The 19,533-nt window shown below is 43.1% G+C and overlaps 1 protein-coding gene across 1 annotated transcript in view; it reads right to left on the reverse strand.

Annotated features, from left to right (window-relative positions):
- KCTD1 (potassium channel tetramerization domain containing 1) overlaps positions 1-18,769 on the reverse strand; it is a 105,874-nt gene extending 87,105 nt beyond the window's left edge. Inside the window, exon 1 of the mRNA XM_005511755.4 lies at positions 18,338-18,769. Within this exon, the coding sequence (XP_005511812.1) occupies positions 18,338-18,346 (9 nt within the window). The 5' untranslated portion in view covers positions 18,347-18,769. The remainder of the gene's footprint in view (positions 1-18,337) is intronic.
- Between the last annotated feature and the right edge of the window lie 764 nt (positions 18,770-19,533).

The following is a 19,533-nucleotide window of genomic DNA, read 5'->3' on the forward strand; positions in this document are numbered from 1 at the left end:
ACAGAATTCAATAACCATGTTTAAAAACGTCTGGTACCTCAGATTCCATAGCATTAGAAAGTGCTAGCACAATACAAGCCAAAATCATCATAGAATCATAGAATGGTTTGGGTTGGAAGGGACATTAAAGATCATCTAGATCAAACCCCCCTACCATGGGCAGGGGCAGCTTCCACTAGAACATGTTGCTTAAAGCCCCATCCAACCTGACCTGGAACACTTCCAGGGATGGGGCATCCACAACTTCTCTGGGCAACCTGTTCCAGTGTCTCACCACCCTCAACAAGAACATGGTAATGAGGTCCAATATCCACAAAGAATTTGCATTCACATGCTGTTGTTCTAGTGATTAACGTGGATTAACTCCTGTGCCTTATGGACATAATATCAGGGTTTTTCTAAAACACAAGGATACTCAGATACACTGTAGGGCTTTTGAAATAGATTCTATTCTTTAAGACTTCATAGTGATAAAAAGCAAACACCCTGACTTCGCTGCCAAGGACCAGCCATTATTTTACATGTAGTGCCTTGGTATTTCAGGTCATGCCTGCCTTGTGATCCCACGCACATGCTGCAAATAAAGAGAATGGGATAAGGCAGTAGGAACATGACTAAGCTTTGATCTGAGGATGGATCTTGATTCTCTTATGTTGCTGAGAGTTTGTGGGCGCCAAAGAGAATATGGTAAGTTTGCTCAGCAAAGTCACTCAACACTGGAATGTTCCATATAGCCACATCTCCATTTCTCTGTTAGTTTGGTTAAAGCCAGAACGGCTATTCGGCTTCTCCTACTGCCGCATTTTCTTTTGCAGTTAATGATCTAACCACATTCTCCTTTTCTTAAAAAAAAAAAAAAAATTCTACAGGGCCTTTGCCTCATTCAGTGCCCAGGACGGATGGGACTCATTGAATAGGCATCTGTAGTCTGACAGTTTGTCTGCAGATTTGCCTGGAGCTGAAGATACATCCTTTGATTTAATCCCTGGCTCTGCCACAAAGTTCCTATGTCAAGATACTGGACCAGTCACTTAAACCAAGCCAAAATGGGCACCAAGAGCCTCCTTTTTATGCTATAGGCTCCTCACTCAAATCACTTGAGATCTCATTTGTGAAAGAGCTAAGTACACATTGCATGCAACTGGGGCAGAATGCTACAAAAATGCTAAATATTCTGAAAAAGATAGACACTCAGCAGCTCAAATGTAAAATTAGTAGGCAGTTTTAGCCATGATCTCCCTGGACTTACTTTCCTGTATGCAAAATACTTCTTCCAGAATGGGACAGTGTGACACTTACAAGTATGTCTTTGGGAAATGTTATTTTTTAGGTTTCAAATCCCCATTAGGAGAAAAAGAAAACCACTCATAGTTCTGAGAGGAGGACATCTCATGCAGCTTCCTGGTGTTCAGGTTGTCCTATGTAGCTGCTCAAATCAGCAGACTGGGCGTTTCTAGGTCATTTGCACACTCAGTTTAACTGAGAAACCATTACCCGTCAGGATTCCATCAAAACTGAAAAACTCCAGCAAAAAGCCTCAGTTTTGACAGAACTTTTATTGTTAGACAACTGCTTTGTACATGTTTCCTATCTGGAATGCTCAGACCATGGCAGGACTCTCTGGGAAGAGCAAACAAGTCCCACTGTTCAAGTTTCTGTTTCCAAACATTGTTGCTCGGGCTGAAATCAATCTGGGCTTGCAAAGGCACCTCTTCCATCTGAACTCCGCTGTACCAACTACGGATGCTCCGCAGCTCCAGGGGAGCTCACCTAGCTCAGGTCATCATGCCATGCTACAGACACAGAAGGTGATCAATGTCCTTGAAAAGCCCAGTAACTCTTGGCCATCTATTCAACCCACAGGGCCTTCAGATTTGCTCGGAAAGGTACGCTGCTTCAGACTTAAAGTAGTCAATTGGTACAATATTATACAAACCATTCAAATGAAGCTGCCACCTATGTAAATGTCTTCACACTTCATGCACTCTTTACATCCGTATGTCCTGGTCCATGCTACATCTGAATCTCTTCATCTTTCAGGAACAGACAATCTCTTAGAAGAGAGATCACCTGTCCTTCAAGGCCAATGTCCAAGGGCAGCAAGAAGCACCCTGAGTGGCCCTATTTACTAGATGTTACAAAAGCAGGTGTAATCAAAGCTGTTCCAAGAAGAGGAGACAGTCATCCCATCCCTCTTGGACTCCAGCCAGGTATTTCTATATCCTTTTTCAGCAAAGCTTCCCACCTTTGGAAGATAATAAAATTTAGGCAAGACTATTAAAAGAGATGGAGAGATTTCAGGAGGTTGTGGCAGCAATTACAGTCTTCACTGTCTGGGTTCTGTGCTTATCACTTCTAACAGGGATCAGTGCAATCTGGCATTTAAATAATGTTACCGTGGGAGCGGTTCTTTTCTGCAGCGTGCTACACTTTCTTGTACAGTGTCAAATTTGGTATCGTGTTGACATCTGGTCTGTGGCATTCATCCATCTGTTGTAACTGAGTAGGTGTAGGTGTTGGGTGGGGTTGGCAGGAGAGGTTTGTTTAAGTGTTTGTTTTCATCCTGTAGAGGAACCGCAGAGCCAGCTCAGTAATTAATTAAATACTCAAAAGTGTGTGCTAATATTCTTTAAAAAAATGGTGAACTAGGCAGATGGTGCTTCTCATTGCTGAAATGTGGAGTCTTTGCTCCCATTTCTCCTTGGTTCCATGTTGTTTTAGGAAACCTTTCCCATTGGGCTGGCACTCTAGTTTCTGTTCCTGACTCAGACAAATGCCTCCTGGGTGAATTTGGATAGGTCACTCCATCTTCTGCACGGTAGTTTCCCTCTCTGTAAAATGTGTCCATAGTTAAACACCTCTTTTGTTATAAACTTTGAAATCTGCTGATAAAAAACACAACAAAAGAGGTGGCCATTATCATTACTATTATTATCTTGGTTTGTGGTTATTCTATTCAAACAATCCTTTGGTGTCATCTGCTCATAGCAACAGAGATTCTCCTGAGCAGAGGGGAAAGATGTCCACAACTTCCATGGATGCCTCTCCAGGTAAATCTGTGTCTTTCAGGAACTTGTTTCTCTCTTTTTCACTCAGACTAGAGCACAAAAGCACTTCTCTCTGTTTAACTGTCTACCCATAACCTTTCATAAATGCATGGTGTACCAAGCAACCCTTTCCTCCTCCACATATGACTAGGGAATGCTCCGTCAACACGGTTTTAACTTCTGGACAGGCTTGTGTATTCAGTTCTTTGCCTTAGGACAGTGACTCCTGCTGTTCTGTTCTCCAGTCTATTGGGACATAGCTGCACTTTCTAACTAGCAATCAGTTTTACCTTGCTCTGTGATCAGTTTACAGATTGAAGAATTTACTGATAGCACATATTAATGCTTTCAGCAGCACATTTATTTGCAAATGTAGTAGATAACCAAGGAAACAGGGGAACTCCCTATGCATAGCTAAATATAGCAGGTTTTGCCCAGTGTGTCTAATCCTGTGAGGTTCTGATCACCTCCACAGAAACCCTGGCACAGTGTGGGATGCTCGGAGCAGCTTGCAGATTGCTATTTTGTGGCTGGCAGACACAGATGCCAAATTCATTAATATTCAGAATATATTTAAAGATGTGCACCCACCTATGGAGATTACACAATCTGCCCTTGAGTACAGAAGAGAAAACTGTGATCTGACTGTTCTCCTTCCCCTTCTCATATACAGACTGCAATATGTGTTACCCTAGGAGTCTGTAAAAGAGTTTGTGGGAAGTTCATAGTGTATTTAATGCTTCCTATTTTCTGGTGGCCCCTGGCCTGGTATCTTAGCAGTCTCACAGGTTAGCAATTTTGCACCCAAGCTTATAAGTCTTGTTAGTCAAAACCAGAAGTCAAATACTGGGCTTTCAAATGCAGTTTCTTATAAAATACTCTGTAAGGGTGAGAACAGAAGCATCCACTGGGGACACTGATTTAAAAAGACACAATGTGACCTTCCTTTATTTTTTTTTTTTTTTAGCTAAATAACAAAAACATTCAGTGTTGGCAATACCACCATGTAGTTGCCTACATTTTACCTATTCTGTCACTCTTTACTGCCAAGCAAAGGTGGAGTAATTAAAATTATTTTATTTGTAGATCAGGCTAGGCAGAGAGGTTTTGTACTATTATTTCTTAGCTTGCAGACTAAAGCATGTACTGTATGATGGAACAAAATTCATCTTCCGCTTCTCCATTGTGATTTGTGTCATAATAAAATTTTAGTTTCTTCTCTAAATTATTTCCCTCTCTGTTATTTCCTCTGGTAACTCTTGGACCCTGAAGTGCCACTAGCCACAAAATTACAAATAGGAGTATTTTAAACTCTAGTCATTCACAAGAAACTCATAATCCTGACATCCCACAAATATTGTATTTGCTGTGAGATGAAAGGAGCTTATTCTGTGCTTTAAACGTGTCCTATTCATTTCCATAAACTAGAATTTCTCCTTATTCAACCATCTCTCCATTTCTTTCTTGCCCATCCCAGGACTGACAAAATTTCAAATAACCCATACCAAACTGAACATTTTTCACCAGTAATTTTGCAGCAGAATATCATCACTACAGGAGTAAGGGAAGAAAAATATACAAGAATGGCGAAAGGAACCTTTGGATTACAATATTTTGTAATTTGTATAGACAAATAATGTGAAGGGTCCAGTACAATTCTCCTTAAAAACAGATCACAGCTTTGTTGTATGGCACAAAGTCCAGCCTTTACACCGCCTTGTCTCCTGTCTCTCTCACAAGGACCAGCCCGGGTGAACCTTGATATGCCAGTCCAGGCTGAGCTGATACTTGCTGGCAATTGTAGAGCCATAGAACAGTTTGGGTTGGAAGGACCCTTTAAAGGCCACCTAGTCCATTCTGCATCAGAGAATTTCCATTTGGTATAAAAATATAATTCCTCTTATCAGCTTTAGACTTGCTGGCTTTCTGTTTTATTGCATTTCTCATCTTTGTGAGAACATTGCTCCTGCTGTTTCAGTTTGTAAAGGTAGCAAAACACACACGGAAAAAGGCAGCAGTGATGCTGCAGCCAGTTCTGGGCAAAAATTTAGAAAAGCTGAGTCTATCAGGAATACCACCGGTTTCTTTTTTACAAACTAAAACTGCCACACAAACCTTTTTCTAATATTATGAAAGAGTAGAATAAAGCTTATAATTTCTTTTCTCAGCAGTATTTGTTATATCATCCACCTTTACCATGTTCTCAGTCTTCTCTCTAAACAAACCAGCTCTCGCACAGCCATGCAGTCACTTTCTATGCTTCTGTGTTTTTGTGCATTTTGGGTCACTTCTGTGTTTACCCTGACTTTTGTATGCCAATGTAACCAGATCAGTTCACTCAGTCACAGGCTCTCTCCTTGCCGGCCAGGCTTTGTACCCCTCTGGTCCTGGGCAGCCCCCCAGCATAGGAAGAGGAGCCTGGCTGTGTTTTGGGAGCCCCCTCTCCCTGCTCTCCTGCTCCCGGTGCTGCTTGGAGCTGCTGGAGCTTTGCCTTTGGCAACTGGGCACCATAGGCTGCCCCTTCCACTGCTTCTCTGCTCTCATGTGACACGTAAGATCAGGCTTTAAGACATTCTTCATAACCTGGGAGTGTATGTGAAGAACTCAAAATATTTCTTCTCACATTTGTCACTTTTGGTGTTGGCAAAGCAACAAAATTAATGCCATCTTCCTCTTCACATCTGTATTTGGGTCCCCAAGTTTTTCAGTCTTGTCTTGCCCTGGGTGACCAAGGAGCCAGACAATGTTGACAATGTTGTTACCTCCAAATGTCCCAGCTTATTGTTCTGATAATTCATCAAAGTTTTAAACATCGCCCCTAGGGTCTATCTGTGGCAGGGTTTACTGCCATCCTTGCTAACCTTTCATTCTTCATCCTTGCAACACTTGCTTCCTTTCGTAAAAGAGACTCTAGGGCAGAATTTTGCATCTCACCTCATGACTGCTAGGTTTTCTTAAAAGCATCTTGTGAGTAAAGTTATCAAAGACTTTCTGAAATTTCCTCTAAAATCTATATTAAGTGATTCTGTGTAATCTATGGCTTCATTGAGACACTTCAAAGTTTTTTTAGAAAGTTAAAAAGGTATGCTTTTCTGTTACTGGATCAGTCATGGTTGGCATCAAGCTTGTGTGCAGCTCTTTTAATTCACTAACTTAAATTTCAACCTTTTTTATGTGGCTGAGCTGATATTTATTTTCAAGCGAAATACATGCTGTGTTCCATTGATTTGGTATAGCAGAACAGTCTATTTTTAAGAGAAACGTGCATGATTTTGTTAACAGCTATCAGCCTTGATTGATGCCATCTGCTCTGGGAGGTTTGTTACTTTAGCATGTCAATCTTGCAGTTTCTCTTCTGATATCTCAATGTTTGACAGGCCTCCATCTTTAGTAATTAAATAAAATATGTAGAGAGTGAATGTATTTCCAATCAGTAAAAGACTGACAGAAGGATATAATGCAGTCTCTGACACTTGTCATTTTCTAATTGCCCCTTTGATACAGCAAATCCACTAATTCTCTTTCAGATATTTATACTGCCCATGTGTTTGCAGAAATGCATCTGTTTGCACTTGAAATTTCCTCTCAGTCCTCCTGTTCCCCATCTTCATTTTTCCTGGCCAGTTTATGTTCCTTTGTTTTGGGTTAGCCGGGGCTAGATTTCTGCTTCCCAAAGGTTACCTGTTTGGTTCATCATACTGTGTTTGTTTTTTCTTGCCTTCCTGCTTCCTTTTTGGTTTCGGGGTATGCATACCTTCTGTGATGCAATTATGGCATGCTTAAGTAGTTCCATGTTGAGGCTACGGATTGTAATGTCTTCACTGTTGACTGGCCTCCTCCTCTGTACCTCTTTCCAGCCCTCTCCTCCCTCCAAATCCATGAAATTTAAAGGATTAAATTGCAGTGCAGTTTAAGTGCTAGCTAGCTATTAGATTTCTATCTCCATTCTAGAAGGCTTTGTATGATGATTTGGGTTTCTTGTGTTTTATTGGGGTGTGGGGGTATTTGCATTAGCTTCTTTATTTCAGACTGGCCCAGACCCAAGTCTCCACGCTTCTAGACACTGCATGAAATGCAGTTATGACACAAACAAGCAGCAAATGCAATTTCAAATAGAAGTCATGCCAAGGCATTTTGAAGGGAAATGACAAATTCAGATTGGTCAGACCATTTGATGCTGTAGCATGCTTCACTAAGTTCAGGGGCACTAGCAAGGTTTTGGAAAAAAGCTGGATGTGAACTGAGACTGGGACTGAGGCTGGGACTCTCCAGGAAGGGAGAAGTCGCTTTGATTTTTTTACACCATGATCCTGTTTAACCATGTTTTCTAAACAAGAAACTGGGAAAAGAGTGAGAAAAATCCTGGTTTGAAACCAACAGACACATATGCTTCATTTTAGCATCTCCCTGCCGTGGTCGGACAAACTGCTTTAACCATTTTCAAAACCCACACACAGCTCTGGAACCTGGAGGAAGAGGAAATGCCAGGAGCACTGAGAAGGTGGGAAATTGGGAGAATAAGGGAGGAAAGAAGTGACCTCTTGCCTTCTGCTCACACACTGAAAGCAGGAGTATGATCCATACAGGAGGTGAAAAGGGGGAAAAATGAGGGAAGGGTCAGGCAGGGCTCTGAATACAAACAAAGGGTTTGCATACAGAGGCTGGCCATAAAGGACATCACATCACTAGACTGCAAAGCTGCAACCAAATCTGCATGGGTCCAATTTAGAGCAGGGGACTTGAGAGTGTTTCAGATCTGGATGCCTGATCCAGTCCCATCCGAGCTGTGCTCTGAGCAAGAACCTGCTTCTCCACCCTGCGAGCCAGCATGGTAGCCAGGTAGGGATCTGTGCACCCTTCAAGCCACATCCATGGTTTGGACATCTCGGGAGCACAGCAGGCCCCAGTGCCACCATACACAGCAGAGGTCACTTCAGAAAGAGCATCATCGACTTCAGCACAGGAGTATGGGGACTATTTGGCTGTAGCTAACTAAAGTCAGTGGGAAAAGTGTCCGTCCTGATGTAAGCGCAGGACTGAGACCTTCATGGGGCTCAGGACTGAGACCTTCATGGGAGAGGAAGAAGCAACCTCCAGTTTAATATAAAGTTTTCTATGGCATTGGCAGTAAGGCAACATTACTTTCACTCTACTTCAGCTTTAAAAGGAGATGCATAAAAGAGAAGAACAGCACCAATGTATTTTAGGGCACAGAAAATGTAAAAAAACCCAACAAACCAAAACACAACACAAATATATTTTGAAACTGACCCTTGGCAGCCTGTTTAAAAGAGCTTGAAACTATCTGAACTACACAAGGAAAAAAAAAAATAAAAACATGCCCACAAGGGCTGAAAAATCACTTCAGTAATAGATGACTTTTAACTTTACATCAGAAAATGTTTGGCAGGCATAATTTTAAAGTGTTAGGGAAATGTGTGTGATAACTGCTTCAGTGAAAGAGCAAACATAGTCCATAGTGAGATTTATCAAATGTTCACATAAGCAATCAGAATCTGGCAGGGCTAGCTGCCCGTAGAGAGGGGCAATGAGGATCACAGCTCTAAACTTTGAAAATTTAATGAAGCCCACTGATTTCTCACAAGAAATTTTTCTTTCAGCATGTTCATGTGTCATGGGAATGCTAGTGAGCAGAAGGCTCTGACAAAATGCCAGCTATAAGGCATAAGGGAAACAAAACCCTTCGAGCCCCACCAAAGGCCAAACCACCCCTTTCCTCTTTTAGAGCTGCAAAGATTCTTGATGCCCCAACACCCCTGAGCATCCTCATGTGTTATCCTTAACCACACAAACAGGCCTATTGACATGACTGGGGCTATCAGGAGAGTCTTGTAGGGCTGGTCTCTTTTTAAAGAGACCAGAAGAGGACTGAATTTCCTGGGGCTTGTGCAGGAATGTGCGCAGAGGTTTGAAACAGCCGGCAAAAGGAGCAGGCAGTGCCGCCTAGGGTGTTCATGGGAACAGTAGCTGACTATCTGCCTGCAAAAGGGAAGAGGGACATCCAGGCAAAAAAGGAGGTACAGGGCTAGGAGGATAACAATCAGACAAAACAATGCTGTTTCAACCAGAATTTGGTTAGTCTTAGTTTTACGCTACAAATATCTAAGCAACTTGCTTTTGCTGTTCTGCTGCAGTAGCATCCTATCAAAGAAGTGTATTCTTTTAGCACCTTTTGTGACACGAGATAATTCTAAAAAACAGGTTTTATAGTTCAGACACCTCAATGATATCCTATCCCAGTGCTTGAGACACAACATGCCCACTTAGCAGCAAGCATGGACATTTGGGAAGCATTGCTTGTGAGATCCCTTGGAGCATAGGGCTGTGACAGCAGTGCTCACCCAGCTGCAGTATTGCAGGCTCCTGTGTGCCAGAAACGATGAGATACCAAATGACTCATCAAGGCAGTCCCATAACTGAAGTGGGCTTTTGGAGAGCAACACAGGTGCTAGAAATACATAGCAGTCAGGCCCAGCTGAAAACATCAGAGGAGGGAACCAGATGGGTGAGTCTTGCGTCCTTTGTGAGGGTCTTGGACAGGTTGTGGATAATTAGTTCATTTAGACTGGAGACAAGCCAGCAGCACCTTAGTCCTTATCCCACTTGTGGGAAGTATGAGTGGGAGTGAGGGGTACCCAGTGCCTCCCAGCAATGGGTCACGTCCTACATGTAAAAGGTCGGAATTTGATTCTGTTTTTCACTTTCAGCAGAACTACACTGGCTTTCCGAGACCCCAAGGACGCATGAAAGCCATGTGTCTGTTTGGCCCAAATTGTTTGTAACTCATACTTTCCACATGAAGTTCACAAAAAAATAACAAAGAGAAACGACTTAATTGAATTTGTTTGGAACCCAATATCAGAGCAGTGTAACAAACAGAAAACAGCCAAGCGCTATACAATCAAACAGTTAGGGAGAAGTTACAAATTTCAATGCACATGCAGCTGCCTTGTGGAAAAACAATCGAAACTACTACATTTAATATGGCTGTGCTTCTGTAATAATTTCCATCCAGGCATAGAGAAGTACTCAATATATCTTGCTTTAAATTTCACTATATCATTTCCTGGGAGTGAAATGGAAACTGCAGATCTCCACTACTGAATGATTAGCCCAGGGTCATAGGGCAGGAGATCTGGAAGCAGAACTTTTGGACTCTTGGTGATGTACTTTAACCGCAAGACCATCCTTCAGTCTCCTTCACGCTGATGACTTTGGAACTAGCTTTAAAAGATCCAGTGAGACGCAATGATGGGAGTGCTAGATAGCTACAATAGATAGCCAGAGGCAACAAAAATGATTAGAGACATGTGGGGGTATTTCTAAACAAAAAGATTAAGACCAGAACTATTTCATTTAGAAAGGAAAACAGTAAAAGATGATAGAATTGAGGTATATAAAATAATGAATGATGTGAAGGAGAAATCAGATGCCCTTCATAAAACAAGAGGGCACCTAATGAAATTTAAAAAGACATTAGCTTATAAATGGGTAAGGATATCACTCTCCAGCTTATCTCTAAGCAACCCATGGAACTCTCAGTTGCAGGAAGTGTATGTAAATAGTTCAAGAAGATTAAGAAAAATAGGCAGGATTGCATGTAGCCAGTAATAAATACAGATTTACTTCTTCAAAACTACAGTTTTCCCTTGAAAGGACCACCTCTTTCCCTGAGAAAGAGCTAACATTTTTGTTCCTGACTGAGTCTCACCTGCCTGAGTGCAGCAAAAACCACAGCTGCTTTCTTATACGTCCCCAAACCAGTAACACTCCCGCCTACATTTTTTTTTTCAGGAAGCCTCTTCCTCAGAACAGCATCAACAGCCTCAGAAATTCAGTTTTCTGCTAACAGCAAAAATCATGTCCTCATTTTGCCTCCAGGAATCCCAAGCTGTCTTTGTACCACAGAAGCCACTGTAAGGAAAAGCTGGAGGATAAGGAAGATTGCACCATCCTGTTCTTTTCCCCTCAGCTCACATTTGCAGCCACCTCTGAACTCCACTGTTTCTTTCCCTCCCTATCTCACTTTCTCCAGAGCAAAGCTGCAGATCCATGTAAGATCTCACCTGGATCTCATCAGTGACCATCTCTTGGATGCCTAGGGTAAATCCATCAGCCTTTTGTTTGTCTACACAGGATGGAGCCTTAACTGTCCAGCTCTCCCTTTTGACTCTAAATCCCTGCGTTGGTACTGTGACTGTCGACTTTCACCATTCTTCAAGGCTCTCCTGCAGTTCCCCCCATCTGTGAGCTCCCTTTGATAATCAGGGTGTTAACCTTCCTCTGGTCATCCAGTCCTCTCATTTCTCCTTTTCTCCTATTAAATGGTCTTCATGCTTTCACCTACAGTCACCAGCTGGTAGCTGCCTTGACATCACCCGTGAAGCCCCCTCTGATACAGGTGTATAATAACCCCTCTAACCTCTTTCCCCTTTTGCCACACTACTTTCAGTTAAAGAGGCTGGTGGTGTCAAGTTTGCCTGTTAATGGCAAGCTAGGAAGGTCTGTTTACTGTGAGTGGTTCCTAGTGCACAGATTATCTCTCTTCAGTGTTTAGAAGTGTTTGGTATAATGGGTATATAATGGGCTACAGAAATTATAATGATTCCCTGAATTATTCAAGACTGGTCAATAGACCATCAATCTCTTTTAGGACAACTTAACTAAATCTCTAGGTGAGTCTTGGCATATCTAAAAAGCAGTACACCTTGGGGAGCCAGGAATCAGTATTTTAGTTAGAGACCCCAGTTTCATTCCTTCCCCTGGGCCTGGGGACCACAGCAATCCCCCATCCCTGGATGGCTGTGTGATTGTGTTGATGGGCCTGTGCCCCCTTTGTGTGACATGGTATGCATAACTCCTCTTCCATCTAATATTGTTGCAAGCTTCTGTTCACACAGGGAAATAAAACTGCTTTTATTTCATAAGAGCCCTTTACCTTTACATTGAGCTACTCTGGAAGCCACTGGATACTTTGGCTTCCAATAGTTATTTAGATGCTCTCAATGTCTGCCACTCCTCTCTTTCCCCTGCTCCTCTGGCAACACTGTGAGCAGGAGCTGTTATTAATTACTTGTTGAATACCGGCAGTGCTCTGCTGCAGCAGGAGAGACGGTCCTTCCCCACCAGGACCTATAAGCTGGGTATATGAGTAAACTAGCATGCAGAAACTTTGCCATGTATTGATGGAGAGGATGTTTTTAAGTTAATGTTTGTAAGAAGGTGAGGAAAAGGGAAAAGAGTTCTTTGGTCATCTTTCCTTATTAAATCTCTCCTCTCCTTGTTACAGAATATGATGAAAGTAAAGCGGATGCCACTAAATAAATTAGAAGAAAACTGTAGGCATTAAAGGTCTAACTGGGAAAAAATTAAGAACGATAGAAAGAGAAATAGCTTTGCAGTTGGAACTGAGAAGAAATGATAGATCCTATCTAAAGGGCAAATTAGAAATTCCTCCCACTGACAAACATTTATGCAACATTTTCACTGATCATAAAAACAGACATTGAGGATTCTTCTCCTGTGGAAAAATTCAGGCTATTCATTTTTCTGTCACATGGTCTTTTTCAAATTTCTATCTAATGAAAATTCAAAATAAATAGTGGTTTTCAGGTGTGAGAAAGGTCTGTTTTCAGTTTTGAAAAATAATCTCAAATTGCTTTTTGACAGATTTTTTTAATATATATTAAAATGTATTTTTTTCTTTTTTTTTAAAAAGAAACCTTTTCTCCACTGACAGAACTGTTGATGAAAAAAGTTAGCCAACCATAGCCTATTGGGACTGCGCAGGTAAGATCACTGAGGTAAAGGGTTGGCCATGCTTTTTTTTGTAAATATTCTCCAAGTAACCCAGGTTTTAAAGACACGTCCAAAGCAGAGTATTAAGAAATTCAAGGTCTCGCTTTCAATGATGCATTTTTTAGATATTACATCAGAAAGCATCCTTGAAAACTGCTGCCCAAACATGTTTATTGACCTTTACCTTGAACAGTTACTTCTTGCTCAGATCTACTACCTGTGTGTATTTATGTAGAGTAGTCAGATCCAGACTAGACTTTGCTAACATGGACATTCAAGCCTCTTTGAATGTCCTTCCACAAGACAGATACTCCATTCCCTGATCACCCTTTTAGCTGTGGTTCCAGCTTAAGTTCACGTTTCTCAAGGATGGATGCTCAGAGCTGCACCCCGTGCTCTAGATTAAGTTTCGCCCATGCCTTGCCCAAAAGTGTCAACATTTCCTCCCATCTGCTGGAAATAACCTTGCCTGCGACAGCCTCCCATCATTTCTGCCTGGCCAAATCACAACGTGGCTTCACAGTTCTTGGGTGAGAACTGAAAGCTATGACAGGTGAGATCTGGCAAATCTTACTGCAGCAGTCGGAGACCGTTTTGTCCCCACACCAGGTGCCCGTTTCATAGCGACAACCACACTGACACAGTGTCAGGAGTGGGGTGCACATGCCTGAGCACTAACAGTTACAGTCCCACCTGTCAGCTATCTTGCAAATCATCCCAAATTACAGCAATGAAAATAAAGGAAAACACATAGAAAACCCATAGATGGCTATACTGAGCCTGAGGTTTGAGGCAGAACTGAGTCACAAATGCTGGCTGAGGGGTAATGACACAATTGTGAAGGTCTCGTTCGAGAATCAGGAGCAGAAAAAGCCATTAACCTACGTGAGTTGGAACTCATTTCCCTGTCATCTTGGGGCAACCTTGCTGTGCAGTGTTTTGGGTTGTGGTTTTTTTTTTTTTGGTCTTGTTTTGTTTGTTTGATTGTTTTTTTGTTTTAAAGGCTGTTGCTAATTCATGAATGCATTGGGCAAGGAAAATCAGTGGAATAAAAGCCACTAAATAATTTGTCAGGATGAGCTGTCCTTTGCCCCAGCAAGCACTTCTAAGGCCTGAATCCCTCACCCATAGACTTCGGCTGCACACAAACCACCTGCAAAGCCGCATTTGCGCTCACCTGCCAACCACATCAAACCAGTAACTTCCATTGCCAGTGGGGCAGCCAGTCAGATAAAGAGCTACCAGGGAAAGGTTATCAGGTGAGCCGCTCACTTCATAAACATGAGCTTAAAGCAACTGAACGTGCAACAGTATCAACTTTCGTTCAGCTGGATATAAGATGTTGTTTACTTGATTTCTGAATCAAAAGTGTGATTAAAATGCACTTTAGAAAACCCAAGATTATTAAAGCTACAACATACATCATCAATATGGAATGTGCTAATGGCTTTCACATACATTAAATTCTTTTTCAAGGTATTATCAGCTAGGAAGATAGTAGTTACTCCCTCCTCCTGCCTATAGACACCCTCTAAATATATACACATGTTCAACTTAATTTACAACAGAAGTAGTGAAAGAAGAGATAGCTCTGCCTGCACAAGTAGTAAAGTTGGACGAATTTAAAATTAAGATGCGCATTTTGTATTTTTCTCCTTCAAACTGAAAAAAACTGACATTGTATTCTGTGGAAAGTAGGACAACAAAAATCTGTATTTTAACAAAGGAAGGCAAATTAATTCTTTGTGAAACAACACAGAAGTCAGTGGCACTATACCAGAGATTAATTCTACCCAGGCTGTAAAAAGAAAACATAAGTGCAATGCAGACCAACAGAAGAGATTCCATTTCAAGTCGGAATTATGTTTGTCAGAAAAAAAAAAAATAAATAAAAACAACAACAAACCCAAACAAAAAACCCCACCACACCAACCAACAACGAACTAAATTTGTTTCCTGGAAGGAGATCCAACTTGGCTCTGCTGCAGCTGTGTAAAAGGATCCAAAATAAGTAACAGCAGGCATCTCTGCTAAAATTGCTTCTGATGAACATTATTTTTCCTCTGGTACCAGAGAAGAGTTGAACACACATTGCAAGTGAGGCACAGCAGTTTACTGCACAGAACACGAGAAAGGGGGATAAAACTCTGGCATTTAGAACTCGGCTCAGCCAGTGGGCTAGTACATGGTCTTAAACAAACCACACACACTCTGTGTGCTGAATGCTTTCTATTTCAGAGACATATAAGCTAAAATTGGGGAGGGGAGAATATTCTTAATTACACCCATGTCCTGTGTCTTACCCACGCATTACAATAAGAGCTGGACCCTTGTTGCAGAGATCTTGGCAACATGGATGGACCATCAGCTCCCTGAAGAATCAGCCTTTTACTAAATCCAGCTGATGCCTAGTTACACGAAAGCAGGAACTTTACATCACGCTTTAGTGGTGACAGCGTGTATATACCAGCACACATTAATAAATGAACAGTAAAGCACCATAATGACAATCTGTGCATCTGTGGCTGTTTTATGGTACCCTGAAAATATTTCTAAAGTAGTTGGAATACAGAAAGCAGAAATTATCGTTCCTTCCCAGCTGGGCTCATGTGAAATGCTGTCTGACTGTGACGGGCAGATTGGATATTTTGTTAATTGTGAGAGACCCCACTTTGAATAATGTATTCACATTTGTTATGATCAGTGAATATTTCCTTTCACATCACATTTTTGCCATACATAAACTTATAATCCAATAAAAAGCCTATGTGAGCAAGTCGTCTATGTGCAGCCCTTCCTCTATACATGGGAAAGGCTCGCTTTTTTGTATATGATAGTCATGCAATTTTTCATTTCTGCCTGAGTGAGATCCACAGTGAATGGAAGTCTTCCTCATGCAAAATCACTTGCTCTCAGGTTGTTCCAACCTGTAACTGAAGGCTTCATTCAGAGACATCGAGTAAGAAGCACTTCTCAGAAATCAGTAACAAAAGCTGCACTACACATGAGGAAATTGTTCATTAAAAAAGCAATGCCAAAATCCAACTATGGAACAACACTGATGTGACAGATGAAATTCTAAGGGGAAAAAAAAATCGACAGAAAATATAGTCCTAAAGTTTCACAGTAATTTGCCTTTTAAAAATTAGATGTACAGCAAATACATCCCCCCCTCAAATCTCGCATCTGATTCAGTCATGTTAAAAATGGAATTAAGGTGAAGGCAGTGTTTCTAAGGGACAGAGCAACACCTAAGGTCCAAATCTGACTTAAATCCAGATGAATTCTACTGAAATCAGTGGTTACATCAGTGCAAATCAGCAAGAGATCTAAATCTGTCCTAGCTGATTCCAGATCTATCTTTTATTTGCTATATGGCTTCAGGCAAGTCAGTGACCTTCTTTTTATTTCTCAGTTTCTCGATCCGTAAAATGGTGATAATACTGCTTGTAATACATGGAGATTGGGGGGACTAGTTAGCTCTGTAACATGGACTGGATATGAAAATTGCTGGGGATCAATCACTTTTAGTTGCCCTCATCTGTTTTATTGGTTCCTTATAATCATAATACTTGGCTTTTTATCAAGCTTTAATACTTTTATTTTTTAAAAAATGAGCCTTAGCCTGGAATCAGTATTCAAGTTTTACACTGTTTACTTGCATTGCAGGATTCATATGAGAAAACTAAGTAAGAAATTGTCCCCAACAACAAAATACGGTGAGGATATTTCAAACAGAACTCAAAAATTACTGCATGAAATCAATCCCATTTACATTCGTTCTTTGGGACACAGTGGAATGTTTGTATTAACTGACCTACTGATGTCCAAACAAGGGCGCAAACAAAAACATCGCAAATCCTTTTTCACCCTTATATTAAACTTTGCCCTGATATTTGCAGTAAAACTCTACGTTCAAACAGTGAAACCGTAAAAAAAAAAAAAAAAAAAAAAAAAGAAAAAAGTAAAAAAAAAGGAACAACCCAACCTGAAAACACCCTAACATCTAACAGCTCTGAGAGGGACCTCTAGTGTGTGCTAGAACATTTTGTGCTGTGCTTCGGGCGTAATTAATACACCAAAATCACCGCAGTCATTTTGAATAGGCGATGGGAAGTTTCACCAAGTGCCTCCGACCTGCGGGTCGAGCATCCTTCCACGGGTGCTGCTGAAGCCAACCGGCACCAATTAAACTGCTTTTTTTTTCTTTTTCCTTTTTCCGGACTCGGCCTGCACAAGGCACCAAGTTCCTGGGATCAGTCCCGAGTTTCCCCGCTGCGCCCGCCCGCCCCAAGTCCCCCCCGCGGTCGCGGCCGCCTCCGCTGAGCCGCCCCCGGCGCTCGGTGGAAGATGGAAAGTTGCGTTTCAGGCGAAGCCTTCTACCACCGCGCTTGTGACAGAGAACAAAAATAATCACTGAAGCCACCAGCCCCAAAGCGCCCGCACTGGCCTGCTGCCGTCCCCCCGCCCCCGCCCGCACACCGAGCGACGCGTGAGCTGCACCAGGCGCTTCTGCCACTTCCCTCCCCCGCCGCCAGGCGGGAAGAGCGGGAGGTCTCCGAGCAGCCCCCGCCGCTGAGAAGGGAGAAGCGTTTCGCCCATTTTTAATTTGCCCAAACAATCCGAGCACGCTCGGTGCCCGCAGGGCATGCTCCAATAAACTTGTATCTCGCTGATTGGAAGCAGGCAGCGAACGGCTGCATTTTTTTTTTCTTTTGGGTTTTTGAGACGGCGGACGCGACTCTCTCTTCCGGGACGCCGTCGGGACATCGGAGGACGGAGGAGCGGCGGCCGGTCCAGCGGCGGCCGATCCCGGGGGGGCGGAGAGCAACCGCCGTCCCGCCGCCGTCGGCGCCCCGGGAGCAGCGGGCAGACAGGCGGCGCGGAGGAAAGGCGGCCGCTGCCCCGCGGGCCCCACGCCGCGCCCCACGGGCCGTGATGGGGGAAGGGCCGCGGGACCGCCCTTCCCTCCGCCGCCCCGGCAACAAAGGGCGCCCCGGGAGGCTCCGGAGGGGGTGCGCCGCGGAGGGACGGCGGCGCGGGAGTGGGGTGGAAGGTGCCTCCCGGTCCCTCGATCTGACACACACACAATGGCGGCCCCCTCCTGCAGCCCGGCGGAGAACAATGCGAGCCGCGCACCCGCACCCCCCGCGCGAAAATACGTTTGAATTAAATAAATCCCCCCCCCCCCCGCACACGCCACCCCTAAGTCCCCCCCCCTTGGAGAGACGGTGGGGAAAGGAGGCGCTCACCCCCCTCCAGACCCCCCGCCCGCTGCGCGGCCCCCTCCCTCCCTACTTCCCCGCCTCCCCGCGGCGCTGCGCGGGGGCGCGGGTTGCGCGGGGGAGCGAGGCGGCCGCGCCGCGTCCCCGCGCGGGGTGCGAGCGCCCGGCACATGCGTGGAAGCGAGCGGCGCCCGAGTCCCTCCGCACCCTCCGCTGCAAACAACAACAATCCCGAGCAGCCCTTACCTGGAACATCGGAGCCGCAAAAAAAGTGTCGCTATTTTTTTTTTCCCCTTTTTTTCTCCCCTGTCCCCCCCCCAACTCACACTTCCGATATTTCTCTCTCCCGGCAGCGGTCTGCTCTCCTCGCTACACCAGAGAGAAATGCAATAGCTTGGCTAAGGTAGACAGAGCAAAATACAGAGAATAGTTGCTCCAGGGCTTTGAAACCCCTCAAGGCAAGGATCAGGATACAATTAGCTCATGTCTCTACCTCCAGTCTGAATCAATCTCCGAAATAAAAGTTAAATTAAATTAACTGATCACACGGGCATAAAATTGATCTCCTTCGAAACGTGCATATAGATAGATATATATATCGCGTGTATATTTTTTTCGGATTTTTTGGTGGAAAAAACAGTCTCATTCCAGCCTCCAACTTGCTTTTTACTCTCCTCTTGCACAGAAAAGCTGATTTTAATCGTTGTGATTAGTTTTGATGTAACGTTTCCGCGGGCGATTTCTGCAAATGGATGGAGTGTTTCTTTGCCAGAAGAGGGAAAAGCAGCAGATGATGATAATTATAAGGATTGTTGTTTCTTTCTTTCTTTCTTTCTGTCTCTCTCTTTCTTTTTATTTGTATTTAGATCTGTCTCTTCACTTTCCCGAGTTGACCTGACATTGCCATTGCACTAAGGTCGCACAACTTGTTGATTAGGATCATCTCCCGTTTTGATCGAGGGATATGTGATAATTTGGCAGTGGAGCAACACATTTTCTGTTCCCTTGGCTATATAACTTCCCAAATGACGTGTATAAAAATAAGCACATGGAGTCTGCTTTGCCCCAATCAACTCTGAATCAATGCCTGGGGGTGATACACAAACTCATTTCAAATGTTCAACCATGCAGAATTGCAAAAAGATTGAAGGAGTTGCACTGCATTTTTTTTTAAAGTAGCAAAATTAAAAGAAAACAAAACCATGTAAGCAAATACAGTAATTTACCACTTAGGTTCGTGAGACATTGCTCACAAATGCTACTAACTTTCCTTTTTCAATTATCCAATTGAAATGGAGCTTTGCATTTTTCCTTTTTTTCAGCCGGGAGTTTGCATCTTCCTTCTCTTGAGGAAAACAAAACCGGGGATAACCAAATAATTGACAAATCTTAATCTTGATCAGTGTTCCCTTATTCCACTATCCTTCACCTCCCACTCCACC

This window comes from Columba livia, chromosome 2 (assembly GCF_036013475.1).
Source record: "Columba livia isolate bColLiv1 breed racing homer chromosome 2, bColLiv1.pat.W.v2, whole genome shotgun sequence".
Classification (NCBI taxonomy): domain Eukaryota; kingdom Metazoa; phylum Chordata; class Aves; order Columbiformes; family Columbidae; genus Columba; species Columba livia.